The sequence below is a fragment of the Amblyomma americanum genome, chromosome 4, assembly GCF_052857255.1.
Source record: "Amblyomma americanum isolate KBUSLIRL-KWMA chromosome 4, ASM5285725v1, whole genome shotgun sequence".
NCBI classification, from domain to species: Eukaryota; Metazoa; Arthropoda; class Arachnida; order Ixodida; family Ixodidae; genus Amblyomma; species Amblyomma americanum.
In genome coordinates, this window is record NC_135500.1 from 100,478,618 (window position 1) to 100,497,194 (window position 18,577).

General features: G+C 47.8%; 1 protein-coding gene and 1 pseudogene across 3 annotated transcripts in view; both read right to left on the minus strand.

Moving 5' to 3' along the window:
• LOC144130278 (uncharacterized) overlaps positions 1-17,821 on the minus strand; it is a 73,178-nt gene extending 55,357 nt beyond the window's left edge. For all 3 annotated transcript variants that reach the window (XM_077664239.1, XM_077664237.1, XM_077664238.1), the window contains exons 1-3: positions 17,716-17,821; positions 16,368-16,454; positions 13,367-13,476 (exon numbers count right to left, since the gene is read on the minus strand). In XM_077664239.1, the coding sequence (XP_077520365.1) occupies positions 13,367-13,476; positions 16,368-16,454; positions 17,716-17,721 (203 nt within the window). In that variant the 5' untranslated portion in view covers positions 17,722-17,821. The remainder of the gene's footprint in view (positions 1-13,366; positions 13,477-16,367; positions 16,455-17,715) is intronic.
• On the minus strand, positions 9,988-13,084 carry LOC144127681 (uncharacterized; annotated as a pseudogene).
• Positions 17,822-18,577: the final 756 nt, after the last annotated feature.

The window sequence follows — 18,577 nt, forward strand, 5'->3', positions numbered from 1 at the left end:
TTGAAGAGACTGTAGCCTGTGTATCAGGATGGAGTGTTCTACACTGTCGTAAGCTTTGGCGACGTCTAACGTAATCAAAGCCGCGACCAGGCGTTGACGACGAGCAAGGAGAATTCTGCTCTCAAGATCAGCATGTACATTCCATATCGAACACCGTGGCCGGAAACCGAGTTGGCACGGGCTGAGTATAGTTTTTCGGTCCACAATGGCTGACACCCGAATTAGTAACACCCTTTCTATCAACTTTACCACATTTGATGTTAAAGAAATTGGCCTAATATTATCCAATTCATAGCCTCCACCCTGAATTTTAAGTAAAGGGATCACCTTGGACAGCTTCCACTCAGAAGGTATCCAAGCGTGTTTGAGAGAGTAGTTTATTAGGTGCAATAAGAAGTTGGGATACTCTTCAAAGAGAATCTTGAGCATCTTTGTAGTAACACCATCAGGACCAGGAGCAGCAGCTGGCAATCTCTGAACAACTTGTGAAAGCTCTGATAGATTTAATTGTGAGGCATTATCATTTGGCACGACTGGTGCAAACAACTTTGGGCGCAAAGGTAGTAAAGACGAGAACCGCTTTTGCAGGCCTGTGGCAATTAATTCAACCGCCTGGATAGCTTCTTCAGGTGACATAACTAATGACTGAAAATTAATAGAGGCCAAGAGTTGTTTCCTAGACTGTAGAAAACCGAATAGTGCACGTCGGTTGCCCGCCTTTGAAAAATAATCGAAGTGTTCCGAGTCATATTTTTCCTTCGCGCGAGAAACTGTGCGTTTAAAGGTGGCTGCAATAGATTTATAATCACTCCAGTTATTCGGGCGTTGGATATGAAGAAGCTTTTTCCATGCTGCCTTCCTCCGTCTGTAATCTCTTGTACAGTCCGCATTCCACCAGTTAGAAGAATTCCCTTTTGTTGGCCTCACCAGGAACTCCGACTTTTTACGGCTTTCCTCTATATCCAGACATATGCTTGCTGAATGGTGGGCCTCGGCGATGTTAGACACTGAAACAAGGGCAGAGCGCAACGCCGTCTGAAATCTGTCATAATTTACATGTGACCGCAACTGAGAAGACGCCGGAGTAACAAGACATATATCAAAATGAATAGGTATATGGTCACTTGAGGTGCCGCTATCAACAGTCGACCAATTCGTTACGCCAATTCCAGGACAAATGAACATGAGATCTAAAACAGATTGAGTGTGTGAGCGAAGATAAGTGGCCGATCTTGAATTTAGGCACATCAGGTTGTGATCAGAAACCCAGTCCCAAAGGCGCTTGCCGCATGTATTAGTCCTAAAACCCCACGACACAAGGTGAGAATTGAAGTCCCCAGCCACGAGAACTGGGTTTTTACAGTTAGCGAGTAACAAGTCCTGATGTCTAACATCCTGGACTCCATTGGGGAAATAACAATTTGCTATTGAAAATGGAGAGCACCCAGGAAGTACAAAGTCTAGTGCCAAAATCTCACAGTCAGGAGACATTTGTTGAAAAGATACCATAGCCCTCTGGCAAACTTTTGAAGAGACTAAAGTTAGTAAACCCCCTCCTCTTGACTGGCGGTCTAGGCGAAAGAACGGTAACTTTTTATATGAAAATGTTTGTCGGTTGAAAGCCACGTTTCTTGCAGAATTATGACATCCTGATTAAGCTGGGTAGAAATGCAGTGTAAATCTGTGGAAGCGGAAAGAATAGAGCGACAGTTCCACCGCAGAACTCGCAACGACGCTGTGGTTGCGAAAGCCTAGCAGCAGCAACTGCCTGCTCCAAAATGGTATCCTTGGGTTTAGTGGCAAGCTGCTACTTCGTTGATTTGGGCTGGGTGTCCATAGAAGCCACCGAATGAGACATGGGTGACCCGCTGCGTTTAGGAAGCCGCGCATCAGGCTCCACCATGTCGGAATCATAGATTATGCCAACATCCCTCGAAGTACCCGAGGTAGGTACAGCGGAATGGGCAGACGTTTGTTCCTGGGGCTGTGATGCTACTGGAATTGTAGACAGGATAAAAGGAGAGGGAATTGCTGTCGAAAGAGGTGCCAAACCGGCCTGCACGGCATGTGTAAGCTGAGTCGCTAGAACATTCGTAAGGCACTCCGACACACTTGCGACAATCTTTTCTACCATTTTAGACATGGAAGCCTCCACAGCAGCCGCAATTGCCTGGGACAGCGCTGAGTATAACATGACACCTTGCCGAGCGGTCACACCAGCATAACCGTGGGCACGTTCTTTGACCTCTGAAATAGCGTCATGGCGTGAGCAGCGTTTTCTGTCAATTATCTCCAGAATATGGATTTCCTGAGCTCGAGAGGGACAATTTGAGTAGTTTGCTGAGTGGGTACCCCCGCAAAGGCAACACTTCTCATTCTTCTCAGTGCAGGTGCTCGTTGAATGACCATCCCCACAGTTGCAACACCTCAAGCTGGATTTGCAACCGCCGGCGCTATGTCCATAGCGCCAGCAGTTGTTACACTGCAGAGGCCGAGATGATAACGGGTCTACCCGTAAAATTAGAGGCCATGCCTTGATTTCAGAGGGGCAGGAAGTGCCGGCAAAGGTAGCAATCACTGATTCAGTGGGCATCCGCAAGTTGTTTACATCCCGGCTACAGCGGTGCACAGCAACAACACCTGCAGCCGACAGAAGCTCAAGAGTCTGCCGGAGACAGAGAAGAGTCTACGCCTCGTACAATACCTTTCGTGCACGCCAGATGTGAAGGGATGAAGGAACTTACCCGAAGGGAGGCAAAGGATGAAGAGTTTAGCAAATCTCTTAAACAGGCGAGGTCTGGCGATCTGCACAAAATCCCGCCGCGTCCAAACTGGCGTACCTCTGAGATTGACTCATAATGAGAAGTCGCCGACTGGAGGGCAGCCCGAACAGCACCAGGGTTGTTCATATTGATTGCACCACCATCCTTAGGCACCAGCGCGACAGGGATACTGCCGACACCACTGCGCAAGAAAGCTTCCAACGGCAGGAGATCAGTGGGCAGAGAAGCCGACCAGAAGGAGCTCGCGTGGCCGGGAGACTGGGTTGACATATCCCGGGCTAACTGCCTTACCGCGCAAAGACGCAGAGAGAAAAGGCCACAACCAGCCACCCGAAACTTTGCCGATCGTTCCCAGCAGAGCCGAGCTTCCAGGAAGTTGCCTGGCAAGGCGAGGCGAGGCCTATAACGCGGATCTACAGACTTCTTCACCGCTCGTCTCCGCTCGTCGAAGACCACAGTATGGCTTCGTCTCGCTTCGAAGCGCGTGGCAGTCTTTTCTCTATGCTTCCAATCTCCTCCGCTTCATCGTCGACACAAAGCACGTTATAATATGCTAGCCTGTTAGCGCGTCTCAGCTGTATTCTGACGCACCGAGCGGATGACAGTGCTACGCCGAGAAGAGCGGTCTACTTCCTATCACGAAAGTAATGCATATACTAGAATATATACCTTCGATGTAATCTAAATTTGGAGGTATGATGAGTGTCGTGTCAATTGTGGAAGCAGTGCCAAAAATTTTGCAGCTTTTGTATGCTCTTTATGAACCGTCTATAGACAGTGGTCAACCGGAGTTAAAATAGGCTGAGATCTTTATTATGTTTCTAAATAGTGGTCTATAAAACTACAAAAATAGTAACGCATAAAATATTTATAGACTGTCCACAGAACTATGTCCACTGAACCAGTATACTTTTGTCTATAGGCCGAAATCCTTCGAAAGTGTGTGGCCAGAAACCAATATGGTTTTTAGAAGGCAGTCAACACTATTTTGCCTAAGAAAGACTATTGTACTTCTTTGAAAAAAGTATATAAAAGCTATCTCAAGAAATTTTTATAGTAAAAAACCTTGTAATGGTGGCTCACACCAGCACCGCTTCAGAAATCTGGTTCACTACACATGTTTTGAGGCCGCAGCGGGGGACGAGTGCTTTTCGAATTTATTGCACCCTTTCCTTCAGCAAAAGCGTGTCCTGATATAATTCGCATCTTTAGTCCTCACTAAAAAAGTACGAACATAAGCACCTTCAACCTAGAGAGATATGAAACAAACGCAATACACCATAAATTTCTTGACCAAAATTAGTCTGCGAACCGTAATTGCAACGCCTTACTCACAAACCTTGTGCTCAAAAGCCTGATCATCATCATGAACAACATAATTACGCCCACTGCAGCACAATGGCCTCTCCCATATCTCTCCTATTAACACTGTCCTAAGTCATCTGCAGCCATCCTACCCCAAAAACTTAATCTCATCCGTCCACATAACTTTCTGCCGCCCGAGCTACGCTTCCAATCTCTTGGAATACAGCCTGTTACCCTTATAGACCAACGGTTATTTTGCCCGCACATTATATATCCTGCCCATTTCCGTTTCTTCTTCTCCATTTCCGCCAAGATTTAGTTAACCCGTGTTCGACCGCTGACTCACTCTGTCCTCTTCCTGTCTCTTAATGTTACACCTATCATCTGCTTTCCATAGCACGCTGCGCTGTCCTAAAGAGAACTCTTTTCTTCAGCGTCCACGTTTCTGTCTCATAGGTGAATAGTGGTAAGATACATCTGTTATGTACTTTTCTGTTGAGGGATATGTGCAAATTGCCACTCATGATCTCAGAGAACTTACCTAATACGCCACACCCCATCCTAATTCAAGTTATTTCGCTTTCCTCATCCGTATCTGCACTCAATACTTTGCCCTAGGTAGATGTGATCCGCTACTGATGAATATTACTTTGATTTTCTGCATATTATTTTTTATGCCCACAGTTCTGACGAAGCAGCGTCTGAGGTACCTAGCGGCGTCAGTCTCCTGTTGGCGGTTACATCGCAGGTGTGCCAATTGCCGCGCTTCCTCAGCACGCTGAACGAAGGTGTCTGCATCGAAGTCAGCGTCAGAGTCGCAGTAGAGGTCAACGGGCAACATAGCATCCAACGGAGTGGTCACTTGCCGACCGAAGCCAAGCTGAAAGGGGTCAGTCGGGTTGTCTCCTGCAGGGCGGTTTTGTAGGCAAAATTTACGTACGGAAGAATGGTATCCCAAGTTCGACGCTCGACGTCAACATACATAGAAAGCATATCGGCTAGAGTGCGGTTGAGTCGCTCTACCAATCCGTTTGCCTCTGGGTGATAGGCCGTAGCACGTCGATGGCTGGTGTGCGTCAGAATCATCACGGACTGTGTTAAGCGGACAGTGAAAGCAGTTCCCCGGTCAGTAACAACAGCGTCGGGGGCTCCATGACGCCGGACAATGTTGTGTACTAAGAACTGCACGACTTCAGCAGCAGTGCCTTTGACAAGAGACGTGGTCTCAGCGTACCGTGACAGACAGTCGGTGGCAACGACGATCCAACGCTTTAAAGATGACGTCGGAAAAGGGCCAATAAGGCCCATGCCCACTTGGTGAAAAGAGGACTTCGGTGGTTCGACGGCGTGAAGAAATCCGGCTGGTTTCAACTGAGGAGACTTACGACGTTGGCAGTAGCGGCATGTTTTTACGTAGGCCCGCACTGATGGGAGTAACCTGGGCCAATAATACTTCTGCTTAATGCGCGCGAGTGTACGACTTACTCCGAGATGGCCGGCGGAGGGTGCATCATGACAGGCACTCAAAATCTCTGGTCGCGGCTGTGATCGTACGACAAGCAGGAACGCTTCTCTGTTGCTGGAAAAGTTGCGCTTGTAGTCAACACCAGATTGTAAAGTGAAGGTGCGGAGCCCGCGACGAAAAACTTGCGGGATGCGAGCGTCGACGCCTTCGAGGTAATCGATGAGCGGCGCGAACTCCGAGTCCGCCCGCTGAAGCTGTGCCCTTTGGGTGGCACTAATAGCGCCCTGGAAAGGAAAGTCATCGGCGGGTTCCTCGGGACCGATTGTGATAGGCGCACGCGACAAACAATCCGCATCCTGATGCTTACGGCCCGACTTGCAGACGGCTATTTAGTCATATTCTTGTAAGCGTAAGCTCCATCTAGCCAAGCGTCCTGAGGGGTCTTTGAGGCTCGCCAGCCATCATAAGGAGTGGTGGTCGCTTACCACACGGAAGGGTCGCCCGTAGAGGTACAACCGGAACTTGATGATGGCCCATATCACTGCAAGGCACTCTTTCTTCGTCGTAGAAGAATTGGTTACGGCGCGCGTAAGTGTTCGGCTGGCATAACTGATGACCAGTTCTGTACCGTCTTGCTACTGGATCAGTACCACACCAAGGCCGACATTGCTGGCATCTGTGTGGATGTCCGTGGCAGCGTGTTCATTGAAATGGGCGAGTATCGGAGTACGTTGTAGACGGTTGCGAAGGTCTTAGTGCCCAAGATAGAGTCTTAGACTTGATCAGTCACATTGAACACCAGAGAGCTTTCGGCCTTTCCACCTTGGCCACTTTTCTTGATGTTGCGAAAGCTTACGACAGCGTGCTTCAGAGCTCAATTCTAAACAGTTTGCAAGGCATGGGCATACAGGGCCATATGTTAAGATTCATTTACAAGTTTATAAGTGATCGCGCGGTTTGTGTACGTTTAGGGAGTACGTTAAGCACCGAAATGGTTCTATCACGAGGTGTGCCTCAAGGAAGTGTTCTTTCCCACACGCTATTTAACGCCGTAATGGCAGGCCTACCCGATTTGTTTAAAAAAATTTGCAGGCAAGTGCGTATGTCACTTTATGCTGACGACGTCTGTATTTGAATTACTGGCTACCAACACAAGCGATTAGCCCTGATAGCTCGACAGGCTATACTTTCGGCACAAGCCTACCTTCAAGGTGTGGGGTTGTCTCTGTCAGTGGACAAATACGGCTTTATTCTGTTTCCAGGTGTAGGAAGACGTCAAGCGCGGTTGAAGATAGACCTCGGTCACTCTTGCATACGTCAATTCAACCACGCGCATTTCCTGGGCGTCATTATTGACTCCCGTCTACAGTGGCGAAAAGCTGTAGACGCGATTGTTTCATCTATATCTTCTCGTCTCAATGTGATCCGTAGAATTGCACATGAGCAATGGGAAAACCATCCTTCTTCAATGGTCAATCTTTATGAAGCGCTGGTGGTGAGCCGGATAATGTATCAATTGCCTTTAATTTCCACCTCGGCATCACAACTTGAGCGTCTAGAAGTTGTCCACAGAAAGGGCCTAAGAAGAGCCATTGGAGTGCCCCAGGCGGCTGCGAATAAGGCAGTACTTCATGAGTCCCTATCGAAACCTCTTAGCCTTATCGCTTCTCAGAGACTATTAATGCATCTTGACCGCTTAGGAGACACGGTAGCTGGGCGATCCCTTCTCCAGCGGCTCTGCAAGAGATATGAGTCGAAGGCTTACTTGGCACTCAATACTCTTAGTTCTTTAGGCATTATAGTCCGAAGGCAAAGGAAACGGTTGAAACCACCCTGGTCGTTTCCGACCCTCGACTGTAAGGTCACAATTCCCCATGACAGCGCAAAGCGCAGTTCTCCTTTGGCAGCTACGCGTTCGCTTGTACTGGAATACTTGGAAACAGAGTATGCCTGCCATCTTCAAATTTTCACGGATGGTTCTGTGCAGAAGGTCAAACTAGCTAGCGCAGCGGCTTTTTACATTCCTTCTTTGGACTTTAAGAGGTCCGTACGTTTTACTGCTGTCGTATCCTCCATAATTGCTGAAAGTGTTGCTATTGAGGCGGCTTTACGGTAGTTAGGGTCTTGTCCGGCTCAACCTGTTGTCATCCTAACTGATTCAAAATCTGCCCTTCAGAGGTTCGAGCGCGGATTTCCTACTGACGCCTTGTCTCTAAGCTCTCTGCGCTTGGTGCAGAATCTGCACAGCAGAGGCTCTATTCTACATTTCCAGTGGGTGCCCTCTCACATAGGAGTCAACGGTAATGAGGTGGCCGACAGTCTCGCCCATAAAGCTCTCTCAAGGATTTCATCAAAAAAGTACCTCAAGATGGAAAACGTCTCTGCAGGAAAATGGTGCTCGATCACTTCAGTACCCTGTGGAGTGCGTCCCACAAGCCATGTGTGACCAAGGGACTGAGAAGATCTCAGGCGACCCTTCTACATGGAATTCGCACGGCCTCTGCTCGCACTCCTGCATGGATGCATAAGACCGGCATAGCATCGTCTCCGCTCTGCTCTTTATGTGGTGTGTGCTGGGATATCGAACATTATATTAGGTACTGCCCAGAGTACAACGCGGAAAGGCAGGTGATGTTCGCTTCCTTAAAGAAGACAGGAAACCGTCACAGGACAGTGCAGGACATTGTCTACCCGAGTGGAAACGAGACATGCAGAAGGGAGGCTGCACGCCTTCTTTTAACATTTTTGCAGAACACGGATCTTGTTTTTAAATGGTGACAGCAGGAACGGGCTATGGCCTACTGTGATTGCCTGTGTGCGTAGATGGTGTCTTCCGCAGTGGACTACTTTATACTGTGAGTGAATGTGTGTATGGAGTGTGGCACTACAATGGCCTATGTTCTACTGTGAATGAATATGTGCATAGATGGTGACTTCTGGAGTGGACTGTGATGTGAACTGTGTGGATTGATTGTGTGCATAGATGATGACTGCGGGAGAGAATGTGTGCTATTATAAGAGACTGTACGCTTAGCGGGGTAGATGCGGCATTGTTAATATCGAAGGGACGCTGCGGTGGAGCAATTTCCGGCAGACAAAGCAAGGCTAACCCCACCTGTAGCATTCAACACCTCAACCTCAACCTCAGCCTTGCGAAGCTCGACAAATTCAGCCTCTTGGTCGCTTCCCCACACGAAGGGTGTGTCGTCTCTAGTCAGTGAGGCTTGAAGAAAGCGCCGATAATACAACCACAGACCCAAAAACCGCGAACGGCCTTCTTGTCACTTGGGCGTGGAAAACCTGAGATGGCAGCGGTCTTGTCTGGGTCCGGGCGAACACTTTGTGCGCTGACAACGTGAGCAAGAAAGCGAAGTCCTTCAAAGCCAAAATTGCATTTCTCGGCTTTGATGGTGAGTTGTGCGGATTTCAGGGCTTGTAGCACCATGCGCAACCTCTCGAAGTGTTGGTCAAACGTGGTCGAAAATACAACGACATCGTCCAGGTACACCAGGCAGGACTTCCACTTCAAGCCGGACAGAACGGTGTCCATCATGCGTTGGAATGTGGCCGGTGCTGACCACAGACTAAATGGGAGCACCTTAAACTCATAGAGGCCGTCGGGCGTCACGAAAGGTGTCTCTTTCGTCCACTTTGATCTGCCAGTACCCACTTTTAAGATCTAAGAACGAGAAGTATCGGGTGTCCCGAAATCGGTCGAGCGCGTCGTCTATCCTGGGCAGTGGGTAAACGCCCTTTTTGTTCACGTTAATAAGTTTTCGATAGTCAACACAGAAACACAGAGTGTTGTCCTTTTTTTTGACAACAACCACAGGCGCTGCCCTTGGGCTGGTGGATGACTGAATGACATCGACCGCAAGCATTTCGGAAACTTGATTTTGAATGGCTTCTCGCTCCTTCGGCGAAACACGGTAGAGGCGCTGGCAGACGGGTCGCGTAGTCGCATCAGTGATGATACGCTGCTTTGCGAGTGGAGTGCGAACACGTAGCGAAACAATCCGCAAAGTCTGCCAAGAGGTCCGACAGAAGATCCTTCTGAACAGATGGCAAGGCCGGATTTATTTTGACTGACTGAAGAGCGTGGTGTGGGCCAGCATTCTCTGGAGTGGGTTCTCTCACGGTGCACAAACCTGGGACCTCAGCAACGTCGTGAAGGAAGGCAATTGCGATGCCTCTGACGAGGTGGTAATATTCTTTGAAAAACTTGGTCAGGAGGACGTTGGTACGGCTGTCACGTAGTTGGACGAGACCTCGGGCAAAAACAAGGCCCCGCTCAAGGCCCCGCAGTGGAGTATGGCCATCTGCCAGGCCCTCGTAGTCGTGGAATAGGTCGTTCAGCACGAGCACCAGGACACTGCACCGCGGCGGCACCGTGACGTCATTCTGGACAATGCGCAGAGCGTTGCTGCCAGGATCTTAGGAGTCAAAGCGGGCCATGGCCTGTTTAGTCGAGAACGTCACACGTGCGTCCGTAAAGTAAATCTGAGCCCCGTTCGCCTGAAGAAAGTCGATACCCAGTCTGGACACCCAGAGGGCACGACCAACGTACGTGAAACCGCAAATTCCAACCCTAGCCGTGCACTTGCCAACAAGGGAAATTAAGTGGCCACCAGCGGTGCGCATGGGGGTCCCCGTCCATGGTGTCAGAACCTTTTTAAGGTCTCCAGCATAGGCACGGCTCATAACGGAATAATCAGCACCGGTATCGAGCAGCGCGGTAACGTCAGTGCCATCAATTGTCACCCGCAAATCGGATGCAGCGTATCGAGTACTGTCGCTGCCTCTCTCTGTCCAGGTATCGTCGGCTCTATGGTTCCGCGATGCAGGATCTTGACACATCTCGCCGTCAGCGGCCTTGCCTGCTGAGGTCGCTGGTGTTAGTTTTCCTGACGAGGGCTGGGCGAGCGACGGCCAGCGAAACTACTCTGGCGGCCGGTGCTGGACGCACGATAGCGGAGAGGCGAAGGCAAACGTGACTCGCGCCTTCCAGAGTAAACATGGTTCTGGCGCACCCAGAGGTTCTCCGTTATCTCAGGCAGTCGTTCACCGTTCTGAGGACAAGGTGCATCAGGACGGAAACAGCGAAGACCCACTTGGTGGTACGGACAGGCTCGGTAGAGATGACCGGGCTGCCCACAGTGGTAGCACAGAGGCCTACGGTCCGGTGTACGCCACAAATCTGACTTCCGAGGACGTGGCTGAGCTGTATCAGGGGCAGTTGCATAATATGGGGTGATGCTACTGACAGCAGGCGTCGAGGGAACAGCGGAGCCAGGTGCGGTTGCATGACATGTGCCAATGCTGCTCATGGCAGGTGTCGGAGTAGCGGGACCACAGCCAGCCGAGCGACGTACAACGGATGTAATTGTGGGTCGGGCATCGAACTGGGGCGGCGCTTCGGGAACAGGAGGCGCCTGCGCAACCTGTCGCACTTTTGTCAGCGCTGCCTGGGGCCTAGGCGCAACCTGAGGCAGACGGAATCGATGCAGTTCCTCCTGAACAACTGACCTAATCAGTTCGCGCAATATGTCTGTACTCCCGCCTAGGCACGACGAAAATGTTTCGGGCACAATGCTGTTAATGTCCCGATTGTAATGTCGGGCCCGTTGTTGGAGCGTCGTCTCCATGGTGGTCGCCTCGGTGAGAAATTCCGCTACAGTGCGGGGTGGGCTGCGTACGAGGCCTGCAAAGAGCTCCTGCTTAAACCGTCGCATCAGATGGCGAAGCTTCTTCTCCTCAGTTATGTTGGGATCGGCGCGCTTGAATAGACGGGCCATGTCCTCGATGTACATGCGCACACTTTCATTCGTGCGCTAATTTCGGGAGTGCAGAGCAGCTTCAGCCTTCTCCAGGTGGTCGTCGTTGGGGAATGTAGCCAGGAGATTCTGGCAAAACGTCTCCCAGGTGCGAAGGGTAGTCTCGAGGTTTTCAAACCATGTCCGGGCAGATTATTTCAGAGCAAAATATACGTTGTGGAGCTTGCGCTCGTTGCTCCAGCCTTTGCAGCGGGCGACCCGCTCGAAGGTCTCCAGCCAATCCTCAACGTCTTCGAAAACGTCACCGTGAAAAGATGACGGTGTTCGCCGTGGGTGGCAAAGGATCGGTGCCAGGAGCCGGGGGTCAGTGGCCATGACAGTTGGACTTACCGGGCTAGGCTGGGTCATCGCCGGGGACCCGGTGTCAGTGGCCATGTCAGTTAGACTCGGTTCCCGAGGCTGCGTAGTTCTTTTGGGCGGGGGAAGGGGCCCAAATTCAGGCGACTCTCCGCGGATACGGCGGCTGGGTCGCTGGTGGATAGGTGTGAGGTCCGTTGTGATGGTGTGCGGAGTGCGGTAGTCGGGAAGCTTTACCCAGCGTTGCTCCACCAAATGTTACGAGCAATTCGAAGGATAACCTACGGAGACGAGACGTAAAACTGTGGCGGTGCTTAAGTGGAAGGAAGGAAGGCCTCAGACGTTGCTGGAACATACCTACTACGGGGGAGTGGCCAAGACACAGGCGGTTAATTACTGGATACAGGAAAGTTTTGACTGGAAAAGGAGTGGCAATAGTATGTAGTCTGATAGATTGGAAGAGGGAAGGAAAGGGGCCCAGTTAACTTGGAGATCGAAGACGGGACAATTGCTTAATGTGCATAATAGTACACAATGCCTGTATTGTTGCAATGTCGTACTGTGGTCCGAGCGCACGAGCGGGAAAGAAACATCTTCTTTCTCCACGGATGCAGGCACTGTTTCTTCTTCTCCCACAGTGGCATGTATCAATATTATTTTAGCGTTCTTCCAAGCTTCTGCTACGCTCGAGTTCATAAGGCATTGCGTAAACGTAGTGGCTAGTTTTTCTAGCACAATCTCCCCTCCGTCCGTCAACATATCTGCTGTTACCTGATTTTTAGGTGCTGCTCTCCCCCTTTTCATTGCTCCTTAAGCTTTCTTTAATTACGCCTTCGTTACTGACGGGATGTTTTATTGCTATTCGCTACTGCCTCCTTATTTACATCCTGATTACACCGGTTACTGCACAGATTCATGAAGAACTCTGGCTATGCTATATACCTTATATATGTTGCTAATGACCGGGTCCTCTTTTTCTCTTACGAATAGAGCTGCTTAAGCGTATGCCTACTTTCCTCTTCACCGCGGTAAGCTACCTTCGTTCCTTATACTATGCTCGATTCTCAGCGAATTCAACTTATTTACGTCGTCTACCTTGCCCATATTTACTTTGAGAGCTATGCCATTTCTATTCTCTGTTTGGGCTCAGGCGCCTTTACCTTTGGCGGTTATTAATTAGGCCTGTGCCCTCCTTAGATACATTGCGGTATTCTGTTGAACCAACTAAACATCTACTTCAATTGCGCATTCGGTTATGGTAGTTACTATTGTTATCGTTCATGTTTTGAACATTAAATCCCTAGTAAAAGCCAAATATCTGTTCTGCAGCGATATCATAAATTCCTCTACTTTCTCTTTAACCAAAGCATCAACGAAGCCAAATTTGCGAACGGAGTCATCATCAAGGGAGGGCTGTTTTAGTAGGAACTATCTTATGCTATAATAATAGTTATTGTGTCTAAAACGATCCTAATGGATCCCGTTATCTCTCTCCTACGCTCTTATGCTCGCATTTAGCTAATTAAGCTAATAATCTATTTAGCTCATTTAGCTATTTAAGCACACACTGGCTGCGAAGCGATCGTAGCCTTTTCCTCTTCATGTTATTTATGGTCTCACGCCAACACATATAATTTAAAGTCTGCGCAAAAATCTTTTAAGTACAATATCTTTGAACTCACCGTCTGCCATAGGTCAAAGGTTTCTGGAGCAGGAACAAGTGCACCGACAGCTTGTCTTTCACTTCGCAAGGAGTCTTTTTTTCGAAACCATCTGTGATTTTGCATGGAGCCTGTGGGATAAATAACAATGTGGTAAGGAATAACAGGCAGAGGGGGGGGGGGGGGGGGGAGCGAGTTTCTCACCAAGGTTTTCTCAAAAACTGTTTCAGAGATGCAATACGATGGTGACGCGTTTGAGCGCAAAGGCACGGCAGCAATAGCTGTGATGTAAGGCGTCAAGTTTTTATGCTCTTCTTGAGTTTTTACCGCTGAAGTGTACGCATTTCGCAGTAAAAATGTCACCCATTTCTTCCGCACGGTTATACGACGCGACAACTCTTCCAGTCACCGCATTCATGACATAATGGCCATCTGGTAAGCTGCTGCCCATAAAACGTGCGCTTCTTGCTGTACCGCGGCGGTCGCTCGCGCGAGTGAAATTGCAAGTTCCTGCAACACTCTTCATGTATGAAAGCTGGGAGTGGTTTCAGTAATGCCCGCGCAGTATGGTGGTGTTTGGCATGTGAGAGCGGGAGCATGGTGTGTGGCAACATTTTGAAACCAAGACACTCATTCTGAAAAGAAATCAAAGTACAGCAATGCTACACCCAAACTTGGCCCCCGTTCGCAGCCCTGCAGATTCCTATATTTGACTGGACTGGAGTGCAGGTTATGATTATTTCGGCCAGGTGATAAGAATTCTTTTTGGAACGTATATTGAATATTGCTGTTATATTAGAAGTTAGCGTTGTAAGGTACTAGCACCAATGTGCCATGATGTCTGCCTAATGATAGGAGTAATGCAGGCGAAAGCTCTCTAGCAATTGATTGAATATATTGGAACAATTAGGGTAAATTTACACTGCGGAATATATTCATGTACTTCGGTTCGATTTACAGTGTTGATGACAGTGCTTTCAGACATTTAATTATGGAAAGTTCTACGCTGCGAAAACAAATTCTGTTACGCCGCAGTGTTCTGTTTTTATTCTTTGCCGTCTCTCTTTCGACAGTTGTTAGGTCATTATTCGTCTATGGGCTCCCTTGCCTTTTTCATAAGCAGTGGTCTTCTTTGGCGCTAGTCATCAAGAACAAATTTTTGGAGAATAAAAAAACAACGACACTTTTGCTAACTGCCGAGATGTCGTAAAAAACGTGCGTCATAGTGTTCGGCAGCACGTCAGTCGGACTCTGAAACCAGGTCCCCTAATGCGTGTTGCGTGACAGCGTGAAATAATCGCCATCGCGCCTACTTCTCGTACAAAGTCAACCACCTTCCTTTTGCTTAAATTTTTGGCACCACTTAAGTGACGGTGCTAAAGTTTTAGTGTCCAGTCTTCTGAACACTTAATGCCTGAACTTTGAATAATTAACAGGGAGTTTACAATTGTGTACTATTCCGCTATGTTTTCGGTATAGTATATTTTGCAATCATCGGGATGTACCGAACGGTAATAACGAAGTAGTAATATTTATACCATATCTCTAGCCTGCTTTTGCTGCAGTACATGAAGAATAAAGTAGCTATACAGCCACCGTGTGCACGCTCGAAACAGTTCTTCAAGTTTATTTGGCCAGAGGAACAGGGGGGAGGCGTCGAGCTTTGAGGCGGAGGGTAGAGGTGCTGGGCGGGGTTTTGACCAGCACGTTGTGGCGCCAATGCAGCGTCTGCTCTGTCGCCAACAACTATCACACGTTAATCTCGGAGGTTAGGCACTGAGAATGGCAGTCACCAGTGGCAGGATTTTTTGACTGTGGTTTGAATCTCGCCGAGTTTGTCCAGCTCTACACATGTGCGAAATGATACAGTCGAGTTGACTAAGGCAGCAAATACGGTAAGGGCGAAGTTTGCATTGATAGACCTCTCGAAACACTGTTTCACACATAATTTTGCCCTGAATTTCACTAGGCTGCACGCAAGTAATCTTTTTACCTCATCCAAATAATATTTCACCTTCGAAAAATATAGTCATTCCTTCACGTGTACTGTCCGGCTCACGGCGGCTTAGGTAAGATGCGAACAAATGCGGGACATAACAACTTCTGTCAATGACCCGATCTTTTAAGAGACCTCCGACTGTTCCTAGGCTAATCCCGAGAAGCTTGGTCTATATGAGAATACAATGAACGGTATCTCTCACAAAAAACACTTCTTAACTGTGTTTTACTTTCACGAGTCAGAGTTGCATAGCTGCCCTTAAACACGCCACATTGCAAGCCTCAAGGCTACCTTTTACTACCCATGACCTTTTGTTATATTCACAAAGTGGAGAAAGAAAAGGGGCGTTTTGTTTTGCTTCCCAAAAATACGAAAGGCTGCGGGGACACACAAAGCCCGTCTTGTGCTGAGTTGCGAAAGAAGCGTAGCCACAGAGCGACCACAGGGAATCAGGAAATAAACAGAGAATAGTCACTGATTCACGTGTGCCCTTTAGAAATTATTAGTCACGCATGACAGCGATGCTAGGTGTCCCACAGGCAATGACGTGCGCCGAAATTTGATGATAACTGTAAGAGGTACTCTCTCTGTGTTAAACGGCGATGGTCTACTGTGGCTTAACCCACCGTATGGCGCCCTGCTAATAGATTGAAATGAACGTTTATATAGAACTCTGATTCAGCTCCTATATAAGTTCCGGAAAGTGATCGATGGATCCGGGAAGTAATCTCTAGCTGCAATAAAGCACTTAATTGGCTTAGTTGGCACATGATGGAAAGAATGAAACTTCGCGAATGCAGGATGAAAAATAATCTCGTAAAGAGGTGCTGGCTGGTATAGTAATTTCATTTTGACATGTAATGATAAAATGAGGCGCCTAGCAAATTTCAATACAGCTCCTGCAGAGATAAATACGTCTCCAATAGTTTTTGTGTGTTTGTTTGCGTGTTTAGAAAATTCGGTCCATTAAAAGCATAACTCTGAGAATCGATGGGGATAATGAACAAATGAATAAATACTTACGTCAAATATCACATGGTACCCTCTCCGCGCCAGTATTTCCTTCTGCTTGGCAACTACGTTTCTAGGATAAGCCCCCTCTGTGAGCAGCTGCAAAAATGGCGTACGAGGATTACAAGTAATTTTTTTCCTTTCGTAGGGGTATCTGCGGAACCTAGGTGCAATGGGGCTCAGCCTGTAGCGATGTATTTGATTTTTCAAGTCACAAACACTGGTGTATTTGCAACGTGAAAACGTGTTTCGTAGGCTGCACCACACCACGCGTTTTCTCTGCAACCTGCCGATATTTTATGAACAGAAAAACTAAAGGATAACAAAAGTTAAAGATTTTGCTCAAGAAGTAGTATGAGTGGTACTGGGTACAAATGCCAGCGTGCGCCCCTCTGCACCCGCCGCGGAGACTGTTCGCCGGCCACAGTGAATCGTGCGGGAAAACCACCAGTCAAAATTAGGGGAGAGGGAAAATGTGCATTGACGGAAATGCAGAAGCAGCCGTAGTGATGCCTCAATAAAGCAGGGAGTGCGGAGAGAGGGAAAAAGGTGCAGAATGCGGGCGGGCGTCACTTGGTCACGTCAGCGAGATTGTGCGATGTGCTGATCCAACAAGGCACACAAGTAAACCAACATGTGTTGAATGCAAATATATAAAAAGATTGAAAAATCATTTTCCGATCAAAAATGTCATCGATTAATAGGCGGCGTGCCAAGAGAGCCCAATTCAAGCATGAAGACATTAGTGAGCAACAAAACACCAGCAAAGTAAAGCGGAAATATTTGCCGGAGCTTTAAGAGATGCAGCAAAGGCGAAAAGCGTCAAATGGTAATGAATCCTACACCACAGCATCATTGTAAAAGCACATTCTGCTTTCCCAGCTTATTGCACCTGAACGCCAGCCAATTTTTACTTTGCCTTCCTTTTTACGATTGCAGCTAAAAGACCCAGCTATCAAGGAGTGGAAAATACTCTGCACCGGCACGGAAAATAATCTCAGTGCGATGTTCTCTGCAGATGCCAAGAAATTTCAAGCTTTGTAGTTCAGAGTAATGTAAAGAGGCTCTTACACAACGATCTTAGGTCTTCAAATATGGCTATTGTTGCTCACTAGCGATTCATCGCTTTCTGCTCAACGAAACATAGGCGCAGAGCACACCTGTTGATAGCTGTATGCGATGTTCACTTTTTGGCATGGCTTGAAGCGAAACACTTAAAATAATCTCATAAAGGCACAAATCCTTTAAACTAGAACAAACAGCGTAATTCGGTCAATGACAGTCAGGTATTTTTTTCTCTATATTTAAGTGTCACAAAGAAATATATATTAAAGACATGAGACATACTGTAATTGCTTACCGGCATGATGGCGTGTTAACAATATCTGCTCAGCAGACGTCACTGAGGAACCAAGAAGAAGAAACCGATAAGAGCTTGCGACGTATATATCGGTCAATGAATCTCTTGTATTCTGTAAAATAAAAAAGCAGACCAGAATAAAAGCTCACAAGCTTTCAAGATAGACTGAACAATTTTTAAACTTGACAGTAAAGCTTGTTTTTTCTTTGTTTCATGGCGTTTAGCGTTTCAAAGCAACTCACGCTATATGAGACGCCATAATGAAGTGCATCGGAAATTTCGACTACCTGGCGTTCTTTACCGTGCACTGAAGTCGCGCTGTACACGGGCCTCAAGCGTTGCGGCTCCAGCAGACTGCGACCGCCGCCGCGAGGATCTAACTCGCATCTTTTAGGTCAGCAGCAGAGCGCCATAACCACTGAGACGCCTCGGCGGCTGTCAGTAAAGCAAAGTACCGCTAAAGAAAAATATCGCTTTCCCCACAAAGAAAAAAGAAAGAACTAAGGAAACAAGAATGATAAGGGAAAAGTAAAGCTATTCGTCGCACCACAAAATAAAGCAGCAACACGCCACACTAAATAAAACTGACTATTTTGCAGCATGCGAGCAGGATCACGATGTCAACCTGCTGAAGATTCCTCATTAACACTATTTGAATACTGAAAAGTATAAAACAGTTTTAATTTACCTTGTTTAGTAGATCATGCTGATTATGACGAAAATTGTTCGGAGATATGTGCTCTCGGTGTGAGCCGTAACCTATTTCCTTTGCATAGTTAGGAATGTTTTTTCACGTTCTACCAAACAATCAAAATAATTTCCATCTCATCTTGCAGATTTGCAATCCATTAAATGTTTCTAA